At 33.0% G+C, this 20,833-nt stretch overlaps 1 protein-coding gene and 1 long non-coding RNA gene across 3 annotated transcripts; both read right to left on the reverse strand.

Annotated features, from left to right (window-relative positions):
* Window positions 1–1,084: 1,084 nt before the first annotated feature.
* LOC134228552 (uncharacterized) lies at window positions 1,085–2,091 on the reverse strand. Of its 2 annotated transcripts, none has more exons than XR_009984022.1 (3): window positions 2,041–2,091; window positions 1,429–1,558; window positions 1,085–1,264 (listed from the first exon to the last, which is right to left on the reverse strand). It is a non-coding gene; the product is annotated as an uncharacterized LOC134228552 (long non-coding RNA). The 2 variants fall into 2 exon arrangements; XR_009984021.1 differs by lacking the exon at window positions 2,041–2,091 and adding an exon at window positions 1,728–1,965.
* A 6,183-nt stretch (window positions 2,092–8,274) lies between these two features.
* LOC134228568 (E3 ubiquitin-protein ligase TRIM71-like) lies at window positions 8,275–12,011 on the reverse strand. The gene is made up of 2 exons (XM_062710227.1): window positions 11,916–12,011; window positions 8,275–10,583 (listed from the first exon to the last, which is right to left on the reverse strand). The coding sequence occupies exon 2, from the start codon at window positions 10,575–10,577 to the stop codon at window positions 8,631–8,633; it is 1,947 nt and encodes a 648-aa protein (XP_062566211.1). The 5' UTR covers window positions 10,578–10,583; window positions 11,916–12,011; the 3' UTR covers window positions 8,275–8,630.
* Window positions 12,012–20,833: the final 8,822 nt, after the last annotated feature.

Here is a 20,833-nt window from a genome sequence, read left to right on the forward strand (position 1 = left end):
AAATCGATTTTTGGGGAATATGTTTTGAAACCAACTCCCTAACTTCCAAATGCCGGAATGTACTAATGGGTAGGCTAAATTACATTTGAACAAAACCAACTGTGAAAACATGACTAGTTTGTATTACAAGTGAAAAAAAAAAAACAATCAGAGATTGCCGCAAAAAAAAAATCTTGTTTTATATAAAACCTGTAAATAATATGCTTGCATTACAATGATATTTTTTTTGTTAAGGATTAAGGAGAAAGAGAGCAGAGAAAGAGTTCTATAAGTTATTGAAAAAAAGAGAAAAATATTTGAAGATTTATACATGTACCTGAGATGGAGTCATCCATGTTTGAGGACGGCGGAGATCTGACTAACAAGTTTTACGGAAGCTTTTCACTGTTTACGTTTTATTTTTTTTTCGATCGGAGCTGCAGGACAAATTCTAAAATGTTTTTGTCGTCTATCTTTGTGCATACATTTGCATACAAGGCTTAACTAAATTGCACAAACTTTAGCACAAAAGTTTTCATTTTGATAAACGATCGAAATAATAGTCCGTTTCCCTCAGATGAAAAAATAAGAAGTGGGCATTGAAAGGAAGCTCCGAACTACTTTAAAGTAAAAGGGAGAAGTTATTTATTGTGTGGGTGAATCATTAATCTTTGCATTTTTTTAATAACCCCTCCTCTTTTTATGGTAGCGTTTTGTTCAAAGAAAGATAACCCGTACAGTATGCGGTTTTCAGAGAAGGGGAAAATAAAAAAAAGTTTAATAAAAATTCACACCAGACATCCCAGGTAGCACAACAACGTTATTAAAACGTTATAAAAACGTTTTCAAAATGTTACAAAAACATTTTCTAAAACGTTATTACAACGTTATTTTGTATGGTTTTTTAAACGTTATCATAACGTTTTTCAAAAACATTGTCCTTCAATGTTTAGAAAACATTATAAAAACGTTTTCAAAACATTTTTTAAAACGTTTTCAAAACATTTTTTAAAACGTTTTCAAAACATTTTTTAAAACGTTTTCAAAACATTTCTAACATGTTTTAAAGAATTAAAAAGTACAAAAAAAGTTATTGTACTTCCTACGGTTTTAATTGGTTTAAACCATTTCACAAATGTAATCCATGAACTTTTTTAACATCCGCACAGTCAATAATATAGTCTTCTTAACATAGAAGATTTGTCACAATTGAAATTAGAAAAAAAATCACAATATCCTTCCTTTGAAAATCATTCGTTTGGCACTTGGACTTCTTTGTTTTCTTCTGAAAAACAAGGATATAGAGAATAACTTTAGAATATTTACAAACTATACATAGTCATAAATAAGATAATTACAAAGAAATGTGTATGTTCTACTGTTATATAAAATATATACTAAATAAATCTATTTCCATAATACATTTTTGTCAGGAGACTTCAAACATACCTTAAAGTATTAATACTCCTGTAAATCCCTCAAGGATGGTGTGTAGCAAAACCTCATTATGCCCAATCCCTCTCATAACATGTAATCTTTAAAAAGGTACCAAATAATATTTGGTATTTGCAAACAGCCGCTGTAAATGAAAAATTATATTCATGTGAAGAATTGTAAAATGAAAAATATATACATGACACTGTACATAAATAGAAATTGGTTTACATATCCGAAGAAGTATAGTTAACCAACTCCATCGTTAAGCCCCCCCCCCCCCCCACACACACACACACACAAACTCACCCTACATATCATGTTTTGAAGCTTTCAAGTTGAAAATCTCTCTCTAAGCCTGGGGTGATTATACTAAAGTACACATTAATAAAGAAAACTCACACTAGACACAAGTCACAATACATATGTAAATGCACAATCATGATAAACTTCCATGATCAGTTTACTTCAAAAACAACCAATTAACCGCCCTCAAATATCCAGGAATGTATACAATCATTTACAAGGAATGATTTAGGCTTGTACAAACACATGCAACTATAATCATGATAGTACTTTTTCTTTATACATGTATACACAATGAATACTACTTTAAATTCAACATACCTTACGGTGATGTAAAATATTCCCTAAATCCTGTTCTTTGTCTTTCAAGAAATTTTCAAATTCTTGATAAGTTGACCTATATAGATCACGTGGAAATAGTTTATTTCATCAGCACTGACTACGGCATCCCGCTGTGTCAATCAATTAACTTTTGATAAACGCATTATCCAGGAGGAAACAACATAAGCGAATAAATGCACAGCAGTACTTTGTTGAACTACATCACATCTTAGAAAAAATACCTTAAAACGGCTTTTTATACATTTTTTCACAATGTTTATTTTTAGGAATTCAATGTGGCATTTAAAACAATTAAAAAGAAGAACTAAATTAAATAAAAATTGGTTTAAATTTATTTTTCCATATTAGGCTTTAAAAGATATCACAAAGAAATTAATAACACAAAAAAGGAAATACCACAGGTATTTTTTTAAGAATTGAAATATAGAGATGTTTGCTGCTTCTATAACGTTTTAACAATGTTTTCCAAACATTTTAAGACAACGTTATATTTATGTTTTCTGGTATCATTTGTAATTAAAATTTATAATAAATTTCATTCAATTTAAAAATAAATATTCTTAAAATTTGAGTCAACCTACACAGCGCTCTGTGTATATTCTTAAAAATATCATAGTATGAATTTTTATAATATTTTTTCCCAATCAATCATGTCAATGGAATGTGAAAACTTTTGTATAATGTTTTTTTTAGCAATAAAAAATGATTCTTATTATCATTATAAAAATGTTATGCAAAAATGTTCTCTAAAAACTTCCTCCCAACCAGTAGTAAACGTTATGAAAAACATTTTAAAAATGTTTTTGAGAAACGTTTTCTAAAAACGTCATTATAACCTAGATAAAACGTTATAAAAACATTTTTCAAACGTTATGTCAAAAACGTTTTGGAATAACATTCTTACAACCGGAATATAATGTTATGAAAACGTTTTGTGCTACCTGGGATGTTGCTTCTTATACCCTTAATTGTATATAATGTAACTTAATACGCAAGGAATATATGAAACATATATTAATTACAGAAAACTTATCACAGAAATAATAAAAATTGCTTAAACATGAGAACAAAATACGAAAAGAGCATAGTACACTACGTTCACGTGCATAAAAAAAACCCGATAAATTATAGTTTTCTTTCAGTTAAACTTAATTAAAGTGATTATAAATAAATATACTTACGTTTGCTCGATCTATATTCATGTACATCCATGTTCAACCCCCTCTTAAATAATAACAATCATGACCAAGTTTATGAGGTTTTATATCAATCGACACAATTTTTAGGATACAAGTGATGTAAACCTGAAACCGCACTTCGATTTCAACGACTTACACAAGTAGTAGGAGGAAAAGTGTGGTTGTCCACTTTTATTTTGTCCCCTCATTTGAAGTGTCCCGTTTCCTCAGGTTTAGAGGCATAAGAACTTCTCACAAACATAATTATTTTCTTTTTTAGAGACTAGAAGAAGTACTATGAATAGTCCACGAAGAAGTCTGACACAGAGAAATAAAACCGAGAACGCCTTAGCAAAAAAGACCTACAAGTTCAACACTTTATCATCTTTCATGAAATTCACATATATTACAACTCTAATAGTACACTCAAGCATGTGCTTTAAAATCGTTTCAAGAGCTATTTGGTTTATTTTTCTTCGCTTTTTTTTCATACAGCACAAATGCATTTAGTAATATTGTCGTTTACTGATTTTTATTTGAAAATTAAAATAAGTACACGACTATTTTAATTTTCAAATAAAAATCAGTAAACGACAATATTATACTTTCATGTAAATTAGTTGAATCTGATTGGTCGAGAAACATTTGTTAAAAAACACATTTATGAATAATGAAGCCCCGCCCTCGAGCGTAGCAACAGTCAACATTGCTTGACGACGGGTAATATTAAAAAAAATAGCGACTGCGCAGAATTTATGCGCGCACGGATCACTGTTATATGTATTTGTATAAAACATTCAGTATGATATAATAAATATTGCATGTAGTTGAGTGTAACATTGAAAAATTTCACCCCTCGAAAACCATTGTCAACCTCGGATGCACCTCGGTTGACAATGGTTTTCTTGGGATGAAAATTTTCAATGTTACACTCAACTACATGTAATATTTATATATTTTAAATAATTTATTGCACTTTCACTACAGTGACGTGTATCAGGCCCGTAGAACGCGGGGGTGGGGGATCTGAATGCAGTCTTTTTTAATAAGATGCTGATATTGTCCACTTTCTGTAAGGCACTTGCAAAGAGCAATTCCAAATTCCGGGAATTGAAAAGAAGTACCAAAATATAGTAATTATTAAGACGTCCTAACCCTCTCTCAAATTCACGAAATAGGATTTTCGATGAGTTTTGATAATTAAGGGCAATAAAACTTTTTCTCTCTGTAGCGTCCACCCCTCTTTCAAAAACCAATCTACCTATTCTTAAAAAAAGTGGTACCCCGCTTTCGGTGTCTTTTTGGGTGAGATGTCATTTTTATGGCATATTGTGTCAAATACAGTGTATGAACGCCCTAGAATATGTCATTCAGAAGTTATCACCGAAGTTGATTTCTTTGAAAATTAGGTCAATCGTGAAGGTCAAGGGGCCACAAATCATAGCATGCCCGGAAATATCTTGTCACAGATTATGCACATGTCAAATATGAAAGCACTATCTTTTCTCAATCAAAAGTAATGAAATAATCAAATTTTTGAAAAGTAGGCAAAAGTTCAAGGACAGAAGATCAGAAACCAGAGTGTATTTAGAAAGATATTGTTGCAAGCAATACAGAGCTTTAAAATGAAAGCCCCATTTTGTCTCATTCAAAAGCTATGACCAAAGTTTTTGAAAAGTAGGTCAAACTTCAAAGTCAAGATCGTTAGGTCATAAATCATAGTATATTTAGAAAGGAATGTCACGGGTAATATGCATGTTCAATTTGAAAGTCCTATATCTTCTCATTAAAAAGTAAAGACCAGTTTTAAGTAATGTTTATTTTTTTAAAAATAGGTCAAAAGATCAAGATCAAGGCCACGGGGTCGAAAATCCTAGTTTATTTAGAAAGGTTTTGTCGCAGGCATTACACAGGTTTAATATGAAAGTCAATCTCTGCTCATTCAAAAGTCCTAACCATGGTTAAGTTTTTGAAAAGAAGGTCAAACTTCAAGTTCAAGGTCATGAAGTCAAAACCGTAGTGTATTTAAAAAGATCTTGTCACAGATAAAACAAATCTGTAATATGAAAGCCCTACAAAGTATCTCTTCTCATTAAATAGCTATGGCCGATATAAAGTTATGATTATTTTTTTTAAAGTAGGTAAAAATTCAAGGTCAATAGGTAAAAAATCATAGTGTATTAAGGAAGGTCTTGTCACAGGCAATACATGTGTTTAATTTGAAAGCCCTCTCTCTTTTCATTAGAAAGAAGTTGTGGCAAATTTTAAGTAATGTTTAATTTAAAAAAAAAAGGTCAATCTTCAAGGTCAAGGTCACGGGGTCAATAATCATAGTGTATTTAGAAAGGTCTTGCACAGGTAATATACAAGAATAATATGAAAGCACTATCTCTTCATTCAAAGATATAACCAAGGTTAAAGTTTTTGTGACGGACGGACAGAACTACAGACTGACAGACGAATGAGATTTAATGTCCCTCGCTTTCGCGAAAGCGGGGGACAAAAAAAAAAGATATGTTAATATTATATTTGTGAAACACTGATGCACCCGTATTATTTACATTGCAAATATTTAACTTTTCTTAAATGCAAATTAAATGTACCCAAAGTAAGGTTCTATCAGAAGAAATACAATATTGCGAAATATGAAAACCCTAGCTGTTCAAAAATTATGGCCAAGGATAAGTTTTTGAAAGGTAGGTCTAACTCCAGGGTCAAGGTCAAAGGATCAAAGTTGTTGGTTCCTAAAGAAATGCCTTGTCACAAGGATTACATTTGAGAAGCAAGAAAGCCCTATCCCTGACCGTTCAAAATTAAAGTTTTTAAAAAGTAGGTTAAAGGGTCAAAGTTCTTGGATCCAATGAAAGGTCTTGTCACAAGGATTAAATATGTGAAATATGAAAGCCTTATCCACAACCCTTCAAAGGTTATGGCCGAAGTTCGTTTTTAAAAAGTAGGTCAAACTCCAAGGTCAAAGGGTAAAAGTATTTGGTATCCGATGAAAGGTCTTCTCACAAGGATAACATGTAAAGTATGAAAGCCCTGGCCCTAATTGTTTAAAAGTTATGGCCGAGGTCAAAGTTTTTTTTTTAAAACTACATTAATCTCCAAGTTCAAGGCCAAAGAGTCAAAGTTGTTGGTTTCTAAGGAAAGGTCTTGTCAGAAGGATTACATATGTAAAGTATGAAAGCCCTAGCCCTAATTATTCAAAAGTTATAGTCATGGTTAATTTTTAAAAAGGAGGTTAAAAACACAAAGTTCAAGGTCAAAGGGTAAAAGTTTTTGATATCCAATGATAGGTCTTGTCACAAGAATTACATATGTGAAGTATGAAAATCCTAGCTCTTACCGTTCAAAAGTTATGGCCGAGGTTAACGTTTTTTAACGTAAGTAAATCTTCAAGGTCAAAAGGTCAAATTTGGTGGTACCTAAAAAAGGTCTCGTCAAAAGGAATACCGGGTACACATGTGAAAAATGAAAGTCATAGCTCGACTAAATCAAAATATATGGGCAAGGTTAAAGTATTTGCGGACAAACAGACAGACGGACGGACGAACACGACAAAAACTATATACACCCAAATCTTCGATAGCGGGGGCATGAAAACACCAACAAAGTAAAACACAGACGTTATAGTCATAAAAGTTCAGTCAGTCTGATAGCTGTAGAGCTGTAGCTCTCCGAAAAAATATAATTTGACAGACCGGAGAGCTACAGTGGCACCCATTGAAAAAAACTGTATATTGTGCATGTGTATTCTTTTTTTCTAAACCTTTCATGCCTACCAACATCTTTAACCTATTGCACTGGTCTTGAAACTTTATCCATTTTTGCGCAAATTTTTGCGAAGTTTTAAAAGTGATCCGGAGTTTTGAACCATTGGACCTATGGCTTTTTATACTTAATACGGGTACTTCTTGTGCTAAGACATTCCTTTGGATACCAATAGATTTGACCCTTTGTCCTTGTCATTGGAATCTTTGGTACTTATTACAATTATGACCCTTTCACCCCGACCTTAGAGTTTGACCTACTTTTGATTTTTTTTTAAAATCTTGGTCATTATTTCAAAATGTTTGATGTCATTTTTCACATGTGTATTCATTGTAACAAGCTCTTTCCTTGGGTACCTCTGACCTTGACCTTGAAGCTATGAAGAAACCCCCTATTTACTGTCTTCAACATATTTAAGAAAGGTTGTAAATCAAAGTTGGATATCTCTCTATCTGTTAATCAATGAAAAATTTATAAACTGTAAAAGTTTTAACTTTATACCTCACATAGTTTTGGAGTTATTGTAAAATAAATTTTTGGATATGTTGACCTTTGACGAAACCTTAACAACGTTAATCTATATTTATGCGCCCGGATCGATAGATCCGAGGCGTATATTGTTTTTGTCCTGTCTGTTTGTCTGTTTATCTATTTATCTGTTTGTCTGTCTGTCTGTTGTCAACTTTAACCTTCGAGATAACTTTTGAACCATGAAAGATAGAGACTTCATATTTGGTATGCATACTCCACCAATGAAGTTCTTTCGAATGACACCAAGGCCAATGACCTTGTGACCTTGACTATGACCTATTTGCTAAAAATAGCTTTTTTGAATTTTCGCCATAACTTTTGAACCATGAGAGATAGAGACTTCATATTTGATATGCTTACTCCACCAATGACGCTCTTTTAAATGACTCCAAGGCCAATGACCTTGTGTCCTTTACTGTGACCTATATGTTAAAAATAGATTTTACAAAATTTTCGCCATAACTTTTGAACCATGAGAGATAGAGACTTCATATTTGGTGTGCATACTCCACTAATGAAGTTCTTCAATTAGTGATTAAAATTAAAAACTATTTCTCTCCATTGTACCGAGTTGCTGTAAAAAGCAAAATGTCTTCTAGACATATTAGTACATTGAAGCCACAATCGAGTTTACAAATACATTACCTAGTTTACCATTCCACAATTTTAAGCACCATGTACGCCAAGAAAACTGAATACGTACTAGATTTGTTGAACTAAAAGATATGACCAATCATCTGATAATACATATTACACATATATCTAGATGCCTTTTACTACTTATTTACAGAAGAATTTGAGGTAAACACATAGTTTCAAGTCCTTGTAAAGAAAACTCATGAGATAATATTAACCTTATGAAAAGGGTATTTATTTGCGGAAGAGTCTATTTGTTAATGCGCCCGTGCAAACAACACATACATGTACATAAAATATTTGCATATTAAATCCATTTTAAACTAATAATATGAATGAAAAACATTCTTTGTATCTAAAATAAGTAGGAGGTTGCATTGGTAGACCCTTATTGCAAAGGAGGAGAATGTTATTGTTACAATAAGAATATGGCAGGCCTAAATAAAGAGTTTATCTGCTTTTCAATTCAAACAACAGGATTTGGCATTCGTTTGCAATCAACATTCTGTTTTCTAATATTGAAATACATCTAGGTGATTTTTTCCATTTGCCAATACTTATTTCGCTTAAGTAGGAACCGCTCGGATCAAAAATTGAAATACTTCTATTAAAGAAATTAGTGATGAAAACGTTGTGATTTTTGTCATATGCAATAGATCCTGGATGATGGTCTATTGTTCTTATGATTTCCCCATTGCTTTCAATAAAATATACACAATTATTGCCTCCGTCTGACACAACATACAGTTCATTCGGAAGGCAGCAGGCATATCTAGGATTTCCGAGTGCTGTAGGATTCCCCTCTTCGTCCCGAAAAGACACCTTGGACACATTGCCATCTTTATCAGTAAATATGGAGTGCTTTGTCATCCAGATCAGGGCGGGGTTCTGTGGGCTGGACGTAGCTAATGTAAACACGCCCTGTTTCTTCTTGAACTCTTTAAGTGTTTTATGGAACACTTTTACATGCAGATCCACAGCCCTACAGGCTACGCCATGTTTATACACGGATACCGCCAGAGCCCTCGCCATGTTTACAGATTTTATAGTTCTCTCACTGAGATTTAACAGTTTGATCTTTTCGTTTTGTTTGTCCACGACAGCTATGTTTTCTTCGTTTATCCAAGCCACACTTGAATACACGGGTTTGAATTCATCCTCATCTTCTTTGAGATCCAAGTTTTCCAGAAGCTTTATTTTATATGAAACATCACTGGATAGGGAACTTAAGTTTGGAACACTCTCTGACAATGTTCCTGACATGTTGGTTTTCTCTGCAGTTGTTAATTTTTCTCTTTCATTGCTACCAGTTTCCCAATTACACGATGCATATCCACTGCCACCTAGAAATGTAAATCGAGGTTCATCCCATGTGATCTGAAAATCAGGGACATCGACTGCTGGACAATTACTCTCTTCTCTCTTAGATTCACGTTCTAATTTTGTAAGTCTATTGAAAATTTCATCCAACAAAGGCAAAACCTCAATATCATTTCCTCTTTTCAATACTTTCTCTGAAAAGTTGAGAGATTCTTCGATGCTTGTGCACATTTTGGAAGATCTATCCCAGATATGCAGCAAATTATCTTTTCCAGGTTTAATTCGATCCCTAAGTTCGTCCTCCATTTTCTTTTGATTTTTACGGATGCTGTTTATGGCCTTTGTACAAGTCTGCTTAATTTGATTTTGAATAATGGTCTCCCTGTCAACCAGTTCCTCCATTCGCAAACCAACAACTGCATTATTCTGCTTTATGGCTTCTAGTTTCTCTTTCAAAGGTCCCATTACTTCTGAAATGTTGTTTTCTTTCTCCTTTCTAGCATCAGAAATCGGTTTAAAATCATGGCTTTTGTGTTCAAAGATGATACAATCACGACAAACTAACAAATTGCACTGGATGCAGAAATATCGCAGAGTTTCGTCGGGGTGCTGTGAGCATCGAATCTTCTGAACTGATTGAATTTCTTGAACGTATTTTCCTTCCCTGATTTCACTTATTGGTACAACTTTGTGGTCCACTGTTTGGCGGGTAAGTGCGTGTGTTTTAGTGCAGTCCTCACATAAATAATCTAAACAACTGATGCACTGTGAAACCGCAATGTGCTCTTTTTCTGTTATTTTGCAAAATGAGCAAAACAGTTTTGAAGAACTTTCAATCAGATCGATCATATTCTGTAAAAAGAAGTTTGTTTTTAAACTGTTTTGATCGTCTGAGAAAGGATCTCTGCAGATTGGACAATGGCTTGAACGTTTTGTATCATCCTTCTGAATGAAGTTGGCAATGCATAGTTTGCAGAAGGAATGCAAACATGGAAGTGTCGTGGGTTCCGTATAAATCTCGTAACATATTGTACATGTCAGGAAATCATCGGATATTGTTTTCGATATAGAATCCATTTCCTTCTGCAAAGTTAAACAAGACATATTTTTTATGTTAAAAAGATACTAGTAATATATTTAGGATATTGTTCGGCGTAAATTAAAGAATTCTGCCTAGTTTTATTCTACTTGTATTTCCAAGAGTGAAAAGAAATATATAAAGTATTATAATCTCCATGTTTTGATACATAAGAGCAAGTTCTATATACGAATAATATCTAAAACAAAGCAAGCTATAACTGATTGTAATGACAAATAAGTTGACGATACAGTGTTATCAAAAGTTTCATTTTAAAGTCAGCCTTAACATTTCACAAATTCTATGGTCGATACAATTATTTTGTTAGCAAATATAATCCATCCTTAAATCAAATTTTGACAGCGTATTTTCATACATATTGATAGGTCATATTTTTACACTTAATTGTCTATGGATTTTTCCATTTTCTTGATCATGATAAGGAGCATATGGAGGGTGTGCTTACTTCTCCATGACTGGTCAGCTCGTGTTTGTACTGCTCCCAACTTGCATTGTTCATAATCAAAACCAGATCTAATCTACTACTTAATTTACAATGTTTGTTTAACAACAAATTTGAATAGATAACTGCAAAAGGAAAGGTGGATTTAGATGCACATTTTTATCAGTTTATAGTACTAAATTTTGATTAAAACAACAGCTTGCCTGCGTATCACAGTGTTGAAAGCGTTTGGTATATATTTCTTGTCTCCTTAATTGTTTTTCCTCTTCGTGCTACCTGTACTCAAAATATTCATGGTGCATATTGTCACAAAAAAGTAAATCTATTAATTTTTTTTATATTGAGCACAGGAGTTCGCGTACCTATCAATTAATAGTATACCGAAATTTTCATTAAATAAAAAATACGTAATACGTGTGTTATTATTATAGGTATTACGTATCTTTTTTATTTACCGAAAATTTCGGCAAAACTGATAGGTACGCGAACTCCTGTGTATTGAACTTTAATACTGTTCGTTATCTTCATGTATTTAATTCTCTTCATACTGGATGCTGTAAAATTTGGGCCAGTAGGTTCATCAGCATCCCTCCATGGTCTATGCATAAATCGCCCCAAAACCTTAAAAACATCATCTTTTCTGGATGCCATAAGACCTTTTAAGGCCTTTTATAATTATGAATCAGGTCAAACAAAATTCTCTGCTGTTACATTGCTTTCAAAATACGGGTCGGTATTGCCTTTATTACTTCAAGGTATTGTTCTAACAGATTGTTTGATATTCAGCACGACATTGGTCCCAGAAGGTCGACCTTCCTGTACTTAAATTAAAATGAAAGTATATTAGGAAGAATTAAAATAAACTATATCTTACCAGATATGTCAACACTTCGTGACTTTCTTTATATATGAAGTTCAAAATGGGAAGTGACGTGTAAAAATCGATAAGTGCACAGTTTTATGCAGGTAAAATATCCGTGGAATAATGTTATCTGATCAGGCTGTGAATTACACGTACTTTAAACTTTTTTAAAGCTTTGCCTATTATGAAGAGTTAATGTGCATAAACTATTCTGAACGTTTTGTATTGCAGAAAAATAAAACCCAAATTCAATATTCCAATATTGAATGATATTAATAACAAATTGAGTTTATAACAATCATTGACAGAGGTCTGAGGGTACGTAGATCGCTAAATCGCTAGTTATTTCGTGACATTGGACTACGACAATAACAGAAACAAACTTGATCAGATTAACCCCAGTAAAAGGTTTAAGAAGTCTGAAAATACAGTCAATAAAAAGAAGACTTTATTTGTTTTGGCGTGCTTGTCATGGCCATTTAATAATAAATTAGATATTACACAATGTATGCGCCGATCATTATGATTATATGGCAGCATAGGTAAATGAATATAGATGATGAGCAAGAGAAATACCACCTTGATCCAAGGAGTCTGGAAAAAACAGTACCCCCCGGAGACAGCATTCTTTGCAAAATTATGCCTAACAAAGTCAATAGCCACACGCAACTGGAACATCGAAGGTCCGCAAAGCACATCAACATCGAAGGTCCGCAAAGCACATCAACATCAAAGGTCCGCAAAGCACATCAACAAGCTGGTGGATCCTATTCAAGATTCGATCCATGCCATGACGCTGAAACGAGAAATTAAAAGAAAACGAGAAAAACAACCGGAAAAAACCGTTATAATGAAAATGCATTAGAAAAAATGGCAGAGGTGCTAAAGGGGGATAAAATATAAAATTAAGGGGAGGGAGGGTGGGTTTTCAAAAATCTTTGCGTCTGCTTCGTTCAATTTACAGATTCGAAAGGAATATTCTAGAAGACATGCGCATACAAGAATTATCAAGATTTTTTAAGTACCGAGCCCGATGATTTATGACGTTCAATGTTAAGAAACTAAGAGTTATCTATCTTTGCATGTAAAACACTAAGCTGCACGAAATAACCAGGTTTATCCATATTGGATAAACCCCATTATTTCGTGACATTGGACTAAGACAATAACAGAAACAAACTTGATCAGATTAACCCCAGTAAAAGGTTTAAGAAGTCTGAAAATACAGTCAATAAAAAGAAGACTTTATTTGTTTTGGCGTGCTTGTCATGGCCATTTAATAATAAATTAGATATTACACAATGTATGCGCCGATCATTATGATTATATGGCAGCATAGGTAAATGAATATAGATGATGAGCAAGAGAAATACCACCTTGATCCAAGGAGTCTGGAAAAAACAGTACCCCCCGGAGACAGCATTCTTTGCAAAATTATGCCAAATGGGTCAAGGGACAAAGTCACGTGACCCATCCGCCACAAACTAAAATTGGGGCGGCAATTTTGCTGCCCAAAGTAACAACAGCACAAATCGTGCAAAATTAGGTACAAATCGCACCAAAATATATGTATTAAGCCAAATGGGTCAAGGGACATAGTCGCATGACCCATCCGTCTCAAACTAAAATTGGGGCGGCGATTTTGCCGCCCAGATCAACAATAAAAGCACAAATCGTGCACAAATTAGGTACAAATTGCACCAAATAACCAAATTGGTAAGTGAAAGGCACAAATTGCGCCTTAAGATTGAAATTTTAAAATAAATGCAAATTGCATTGAAAATGATAAATGTGCAACTCGCACACAATGGGGCTCATGACAAGCATCGCAGAAATGTTCACAAAACAAAATTACACAATTGATATAGTTTCTCTAAGTACAAATAAAAATTCTGTTTCCCAAATCCGAAAATTGAACTCCATTATCTCCCTTGCAATGCGACCTAATATGTGGATAACTGATTGATGCACCACGACCCTTAAACTTACTTACCACAAATGTAGCACATGCACTATTAATCCTAAGTCTACACTTCTGTCATTCTGCATTTGCAAGGCAATTTATCAATTATTCTGAGGCAAAATATGTGACCATATATGTAATAAAAGTTTGTGGGAATACTCAGTAAAGCAATATTTGAATTGCAACGTTGTGTCATAATATAAAACAATATATAAACAGAAGGTAAATTTACGACAATGGTCTTATGTAAGATTTATAGGCTGCTAACTGTAGGGTTTTATCAATTTATCGATACGTATCAATATACAAGAAACATATCGTATTGAAAATTAACTTCCAATACGTATCGGACAGGCATTTTTTCTTCTAATTCTGTTAAAAAGATGGGAACTTCAATCACCAAAGATCATATTTCACTTTTTTGAATTAAATCTGTTCAATAATCATTCAATTTTTTAAGGCAATAACACAGTGTTTAGAATTATTACTAAAGCATAGACAATTTTAATTTAAAATGTTGATTTTACAGTCATTAAAAGTCTTGATTTGATAGTCATTAAAAGTTTTAATTTGAGGTGTAAGTTGTAATGACAATGAAACACTTAATTTTTTTTTTGAAATTCATACGTTAAATGATTTATAAGCCTTTTATGATTGACTTGTTATAGAATCCAATATATCGCATATATCTTAAGAAAAAAAAAAATAAATTATTGTATCGTATCGTATCTAAATTTGTTGCTCAATACACAGTCCTGGCGCCCGACTGCCACCTTCCCATCTGCGTAATATTTTCATCTGAAAACACTTTCACTGAAAAGTGGGTTGCAACCCCAATGTGAAAAATCAGTGCGTCTTAACTTCAGTTGACTGAATATTCAAAAACTGCAACGTTTTGTTTCAAGTTTATTCAATGTATAACGACCATATTTTGTACCTAAGAAATGAATAGTCCGATATTTTAAATCATGGTAGCAAAATATTTTGATTGATTAATTATTATTGTTCTACGCCAAGTCGGCAATATTTTAGTCATAATTTGAAGATGTTGTAAAACAAAAATGTTCCAATAAGGAATTTACATGTTGATTACTAACCAATTAATTGCACCTTGATTTTAATATTCAAGTCTATGGACAGCGCATATGTTTTTGTAAGATATTTTAAGAAGTAGTCTGAATTTCAAACTAATTCAAGTATTATCTCTTGGTGAAAATATGCGTTTGTTTGTTTATTAAAATATGATATAAAATGAACTTTATACCGAAGAAATTTAGATAAATTAATTTTTTTTCAATCAAGGCCAGATAACTCTTAGAAACTTTCAATGTGCAAAATGACCGTCTGTGTACATGTTATTAGTCTTGCGAATTTTGGTTCATTTCACTTTTATCTTTATCTAAAATCGTCGAAAATTCCTTCATTATACATTGAATACCTTAAGATGGACGGAAACTGATATTGGGATAAGGGTTTTGAGTTTAAATGTGAAAATTGAGACGCCAGTTTAATATTTGTACATAATACAGCAAAAATCTGCAAAGATTGAAACAATCACATTGTAATATTTTTCAACATGCAAACATGTCCCCGAATCAGTTTGGCCAGTCTAAAATGTTGTAACAAAAACTTGAATGGTATCACAAGAGACAATTATATGCTTGATACCCAAAGCCACTATTTTACTCACTCTTTAATAGTAATGCAAAGAAAGCTCATGTAAAAGCAAACTTAAATAAAGCCACTTCAAAATCGTGTAAAAGCAGACTTAAATAAAGCATCTTCAAAATCATGTAAAAGCAGACTTAAATAAAGCCGCTTCAAAATCAGAACACAAATATGGCAAAACACTGACAATGTTATCCAACATAGGTAATATAATGGTTTTCTTATATCCTGAGATGCATTAGTTACATCTCTTGAAACCAGCCCATAACTTCTTTATAATAAATGAATCGATTGGATTCTGTCAACCATGTAAGTTGATGACAAAACTGATTCCTGATAAATAACATTTGACGGTAGAAAAAGCCATAATACTCTCTGGCATATATGCTATAAAATTAATCATATGATCAAAAGGAGGGGACCAGATCTGCTGAAATGATACCTGTTGCCTGAAATTGAAAAAAAAAAAATACTTTTGCTTTCTGCATTTTGAGATACACCGGTTTGAAGGAGACTGGCTACAGCTAGCTCCTGAATAGCTCTGCAAAACTGAATAGGTACATGTACATGGAGGGAAAAGGTTCTGTAATGAAACCTATTCCACAGAAACCTAGAAATAGCATCTGGAATTTATTTATTATTATTATTTTTATAATATACCTTGTATATGTTGAGCTTTTAAATGTACATTAAACTTAAAAGTCTGCATAACTAACATCCCGACTAATGCCATAATTCTTTTGTTTTGATTTGTGATTAAATTGCTGTAAACCAAAGAAAAAAAATGTCAATATATGAATGTTTTTTTTTTTTTTTTAAATTTAATTTAAAATTTCAGCCCAGATCATAATCCTTAATACAACAGATACAAGTTCTAGGTAGGCGAATCCCTGTATTACTCCTCAGGCCAGTCAACAGGTCAATGTGGGCAACACCAATGTTTTTACTAAACACCACACCGTAACCATTGAACTATCTAAATAAAATTGAAGTGCATTAATTATATAGATTATTCCTGCCATACACGACTAGGAAAATGTCCTACAATTGAAATTCCCAAGAAATAGAATTAATATTAATTACACATCAATAAGTCTAGATAACTCATTTTTATTTATTTAATTAATTATTTTGGGAGTCGTTTAGAAAAAAAAAATTGTTAAACGTTTAATTATTCGATTAATTCAATTTTTTAGAAATAAATTCTATGTACATGTATATCTAAAGAAATTGAATGTTTACATGTACATGTAATAGGACGATTTTTTTTTTTTTTTAACAAACCCCGATATTTTCTTTGAAAATTAAATAAAAATGGCATTACTAGATCACCGTAGAAAACATAACAAATGAGAGAAATCCCAAATTATTACTATGTGAAGGTGACCAGTGGATAGATGGATAGTTTACAGATATTATGCAGGGTCTTGGTTTTTGAAAGCAAGTTTGTAATTCTGGTTTAAACCACGACGGATACACGTGTATTAGATTTAGGCAAATTCCCAAATGTGCAGAAATACACAACTCACTCGATATTGGTTTTGGCAAATGGCAATGGTGGAAAAAGGGGTCATATTTTGTCAGAAAACATGCATATGGTTCCCCTTGGTAACAAGTATGACGTCATTTGAATCTCGCATTGTATGGAAATTCGTAAAAATTAAAAATATGATAATTAATAAAAGGATTTGGGTCAAATTGAACTGTACCTCGATTATGTTGAGCTGGAATAGCAGGTAACAGGGAAACTAAGGAAGTTACAGTGACTCTGAGTCAGGTGCCTGCTCGACAATGGCGACATCATGTTCAGAATGTGGCGGTGCATGAGTTCCTACAGCTAGGCCTACTTTTAGGTCTGGATACGGAACTTCTTGTGATTTCTCTGGAATAAGGTCTCCTGGCCTTCGAAGCTCTTGATACACGTAACATATTTACTTGTATTTGACAATAAATCAGCAGATGATGATCGATTAATTCTTTTCAAAAATCTTTGCGTCTGCTTCGTTCAATTTACAGATTCGAAAGGAATATTCTAGAAGACATGCGCATACAAGAATTATCAAGATTTTTTAAGTACCGAGCCCGATGATTTATGACGTTCAATGTTAAGAAACTAAGAGTTATCTATCTTTGCATGTAAAACATTAAGCTGCACGAAATAACCAGGTTTATCCATATTGGATAAACCCCATTAACTGGTTTATCCACACAGGAGCGTGTCTTCCAGATTTCGAAATGTAAAATTAATTAAGCTATATGCTCATGAACCATTCTTATACTTCAAACACGAAATACCATGTTTTGAAAACATATCACAACTATATACAAACTCAATAAGTTTCTACACACAAGAACTTTGAAAAAAATTATTGGAATTCGGATTAACGTTAGCCAGGTGTGCTCCATTTTTAGCTGACCTTTTTTTTTTTTTTATTCCTGTGTAGGAGACATCATTCAAAAACCTTCCACACGAGAAGAAGAAAAACTTGCCTTGGCATTTAAATTGGCAATTAGATACATCGATGGTGTATTATCAATTAACAATACATTTATTTACACCGGTTATATTCAATATATCCCATAAAACCTTAATAAAAGACACTACCGAGTCTGCCACATCTGTTTTGTATTTGGATGTTTAACTGACTATGAATAGTAAGGATGAAATATATGGAGTTAACGAACAGCATTCAAGGTCAGAAGTCCATAAAACAATACAAAATTGATGCAGAGCAAACACGGACCTCCAAAACATCAGATTTGGGATCAGGTGCCATGTAGTCCTGAGTGAGCATCCCTTATCGACAAGTCACACCCGCCGCATGCTCCTTGTCATGATCGGGAAATAACGAAAAAAATCATGCGACAAGAGTGGAAATAACCATTGTTAAAATATAAGTATGGCATCATCAAACTGAAACCTTGTAATTATTCCAAGTATGGACTTGCTTAGATTTGAAGGAAATAGCTCAGAATTCTATTGGAATGAAATTTACACCATCAAAACACGAGGGGATATCACTTCTGGCAAGAATCAACCACGCCTTCTTATTTCTCACTAGTGCTTTGAATAATTTTGCTCATTTTTCTGCAAGAGCACATCCGTCGTTTTTTTTCTACTGGAGGAATACAAGGTTGTTGGGTCAATAGTCTTGTCTACTCCTCTCATGAATCGTTCCTTCAGCGACAGAAAGCTTTTAATTTTGTTTATTTCTTTATCATTCAACACCTTGACGTCATAAAGCATGAAAACATTAATGTTGGGTACTGTGTAACATTCTCTCTGTCAGTTAAAGAACACAACAACTGCCAGTTTATATTTTTGCACTGATAAGCCTCTTCTAAATCATCTGAATATTATTGATATAATTACGGAAATCTTTCTATTTTCCCTTTGTTTTTCTGCATCCTTAAAATGCCTTGACCAAAAGTTGAAAAATATTTTAAGAATAAATATACTTTTGAGCTCAAAGTTCATTTTTTGACAATCCCAGGCTCAGAATCTAAAATATCACTTGCGAATGACTTATGCAAATTGCTCTTCATACCTGAATTTTTTTGTATCATAAAAATGCTTTCTCCCTTTACTTTATTGACAATACGTCATCGGTATATTTCAATGTCGAGTTGAAGGCCACAGCAAGTGTTTTCTTCTTTTCACGTATAAGATTTTGGACAGTTCTGTTTTATAAGAATACAAAAATAGGTCTGCTTATAACGGGGCGCAATTTGTACCCATGGGAATTCCAATGGATTTTTTGAAGACCTGATCTCCAAAAACCACACAGATATTGTCAATCACAAATCCAAGCATCTTTTTAAGTCAACTTCAGAGTACTTATGTGTACAATCAGAAAAGTTTTAACAAAATAATTTTGCAGATGACCAACGACAATGTAAGTAAATAAACGAGTTCCATCTTTATTGAAAAAGCAGCTGTCAATGGTATCAAAAGCCGGACTTTAATTAATTGTGGGTAATGGTTGTGTTTTAAGTGAAAATTAAGTCTTAAGTTTTTAAGCTGTTGATTTTGGCAAAAACTTGTGATTTTAAATTTCCCAAAACTTCTTTGGAATTTTTAAGTATCAACATTTGATTTACACCACTTCTCGAATATATTGTTTCACAGTACTCTTAGAATTCCTCTTTCACTACCGTTAATTGATATCTTAGTCGGGAGTAACGAAAGAGACTTGGTTGGACATTTACTGGAATCTGCTTTGTATCTTTATTTGTAAGGATTTTTGTGAATTTTCGGAATCCAATATACATGTAGATCTATGTGGTTAATCAAATTCATTTTGGTTCTTTGGAATATCAAAACGAAGCATCGACAGTAGTAGGCTATCACTATCAATCTTCTCTCATTGATGTAAATGGCTTGCAAATAGATATAGTTTTCCTCGTTTAGCGCAAACCTGAGATGAAAGCTCAAGTGACCTTTTCTGATGACAATTTGTCTGTGATTTTGGACAAATTCTACTTCATAGAATACAAAAATGGGTCTGCTAATACCGGATGCAATTGGTACCCACGGCTTTTCCAATAGACTGTTGGAAGAACTGGTCTCCAAAAACCACATACATGTACTTCAATCAGAAACTCGAGCATCCTTTTAATGTCAACTTCAGAGTACAGCTGTACTTGTGTGTACAAACAAAATAATTTCGCAAATGACCAATGACAAGGTAAGAAAAATCACGAGTTCAATTTTTATTGAAAAAGCAGGTGTCAATGATATCAAAAGCCTGCCAGGCACTTTAATTTATCGAGGGGAATGGTTGTATATAAAGTTAAAAAGTTTTATACAATTGATTTAGATGAATTTTGCGATTTCAAATTTTCTAAAAGTTCCTTAGAATTTTTTAAATATTCACATACGAGGGGCGTTCAATAAATAATGTCATTGGAGCTGGGAAAGAAACCAAAAAACGCCTTTCTATGATTTAGTCTGAATGATTTAACTAATATATTCTCGTTCAACTAAAACACATGTCTGTGACATTTTTATTCAATTTCTAATTGTTTTTAGAACACATTTTTGAGTTTGACCCTTCGTATACTGTAATATGGCAGATGCTATGATTTACTGTACGTTTTTTTCTTTCTGATAGTTGTTTATCTAAGTTTGGGAAATGAAACAAGTCAAAGGTTGAAAGATATGGCAAATTTTGTTGGTGTGACAAAACATTAACTTTCTGTTTATCCCGAAACTCCTTTACTCTTCATGGCCTGTAGGTTTGGACGCTGTCATGAAGAAATCTAATGTAATAAATGCCTCATTCTGCGTCCTTCCTCT

Source organism: Saccostrea cucullata, unplaced genomic scaffold, assembly GCF_032062105.1.
Source record: "Saccostrea cucullata isolate Sc308-1 unplaced genomic scaffold, CSIRO_AGI_Scuc_v1 ctg426, whole genome shotgun sequence".
Lineage (NCBI taxonomy): Eukaryota > Metazoa > Mollusca > Bivalvia > Ostreida > Ostreidae > Saccostrea > Saccostrea cuccullata.

Bases quoted from the DNA above. Each gene is read 5' to 3' on its own strand.
- LOC134228568 (XM_062710227.1), bottom strand. From the start codon at position 10,577: ATGGATTCTATATCGAAAACAATATCCGATGATTTCCTGACATGTACA.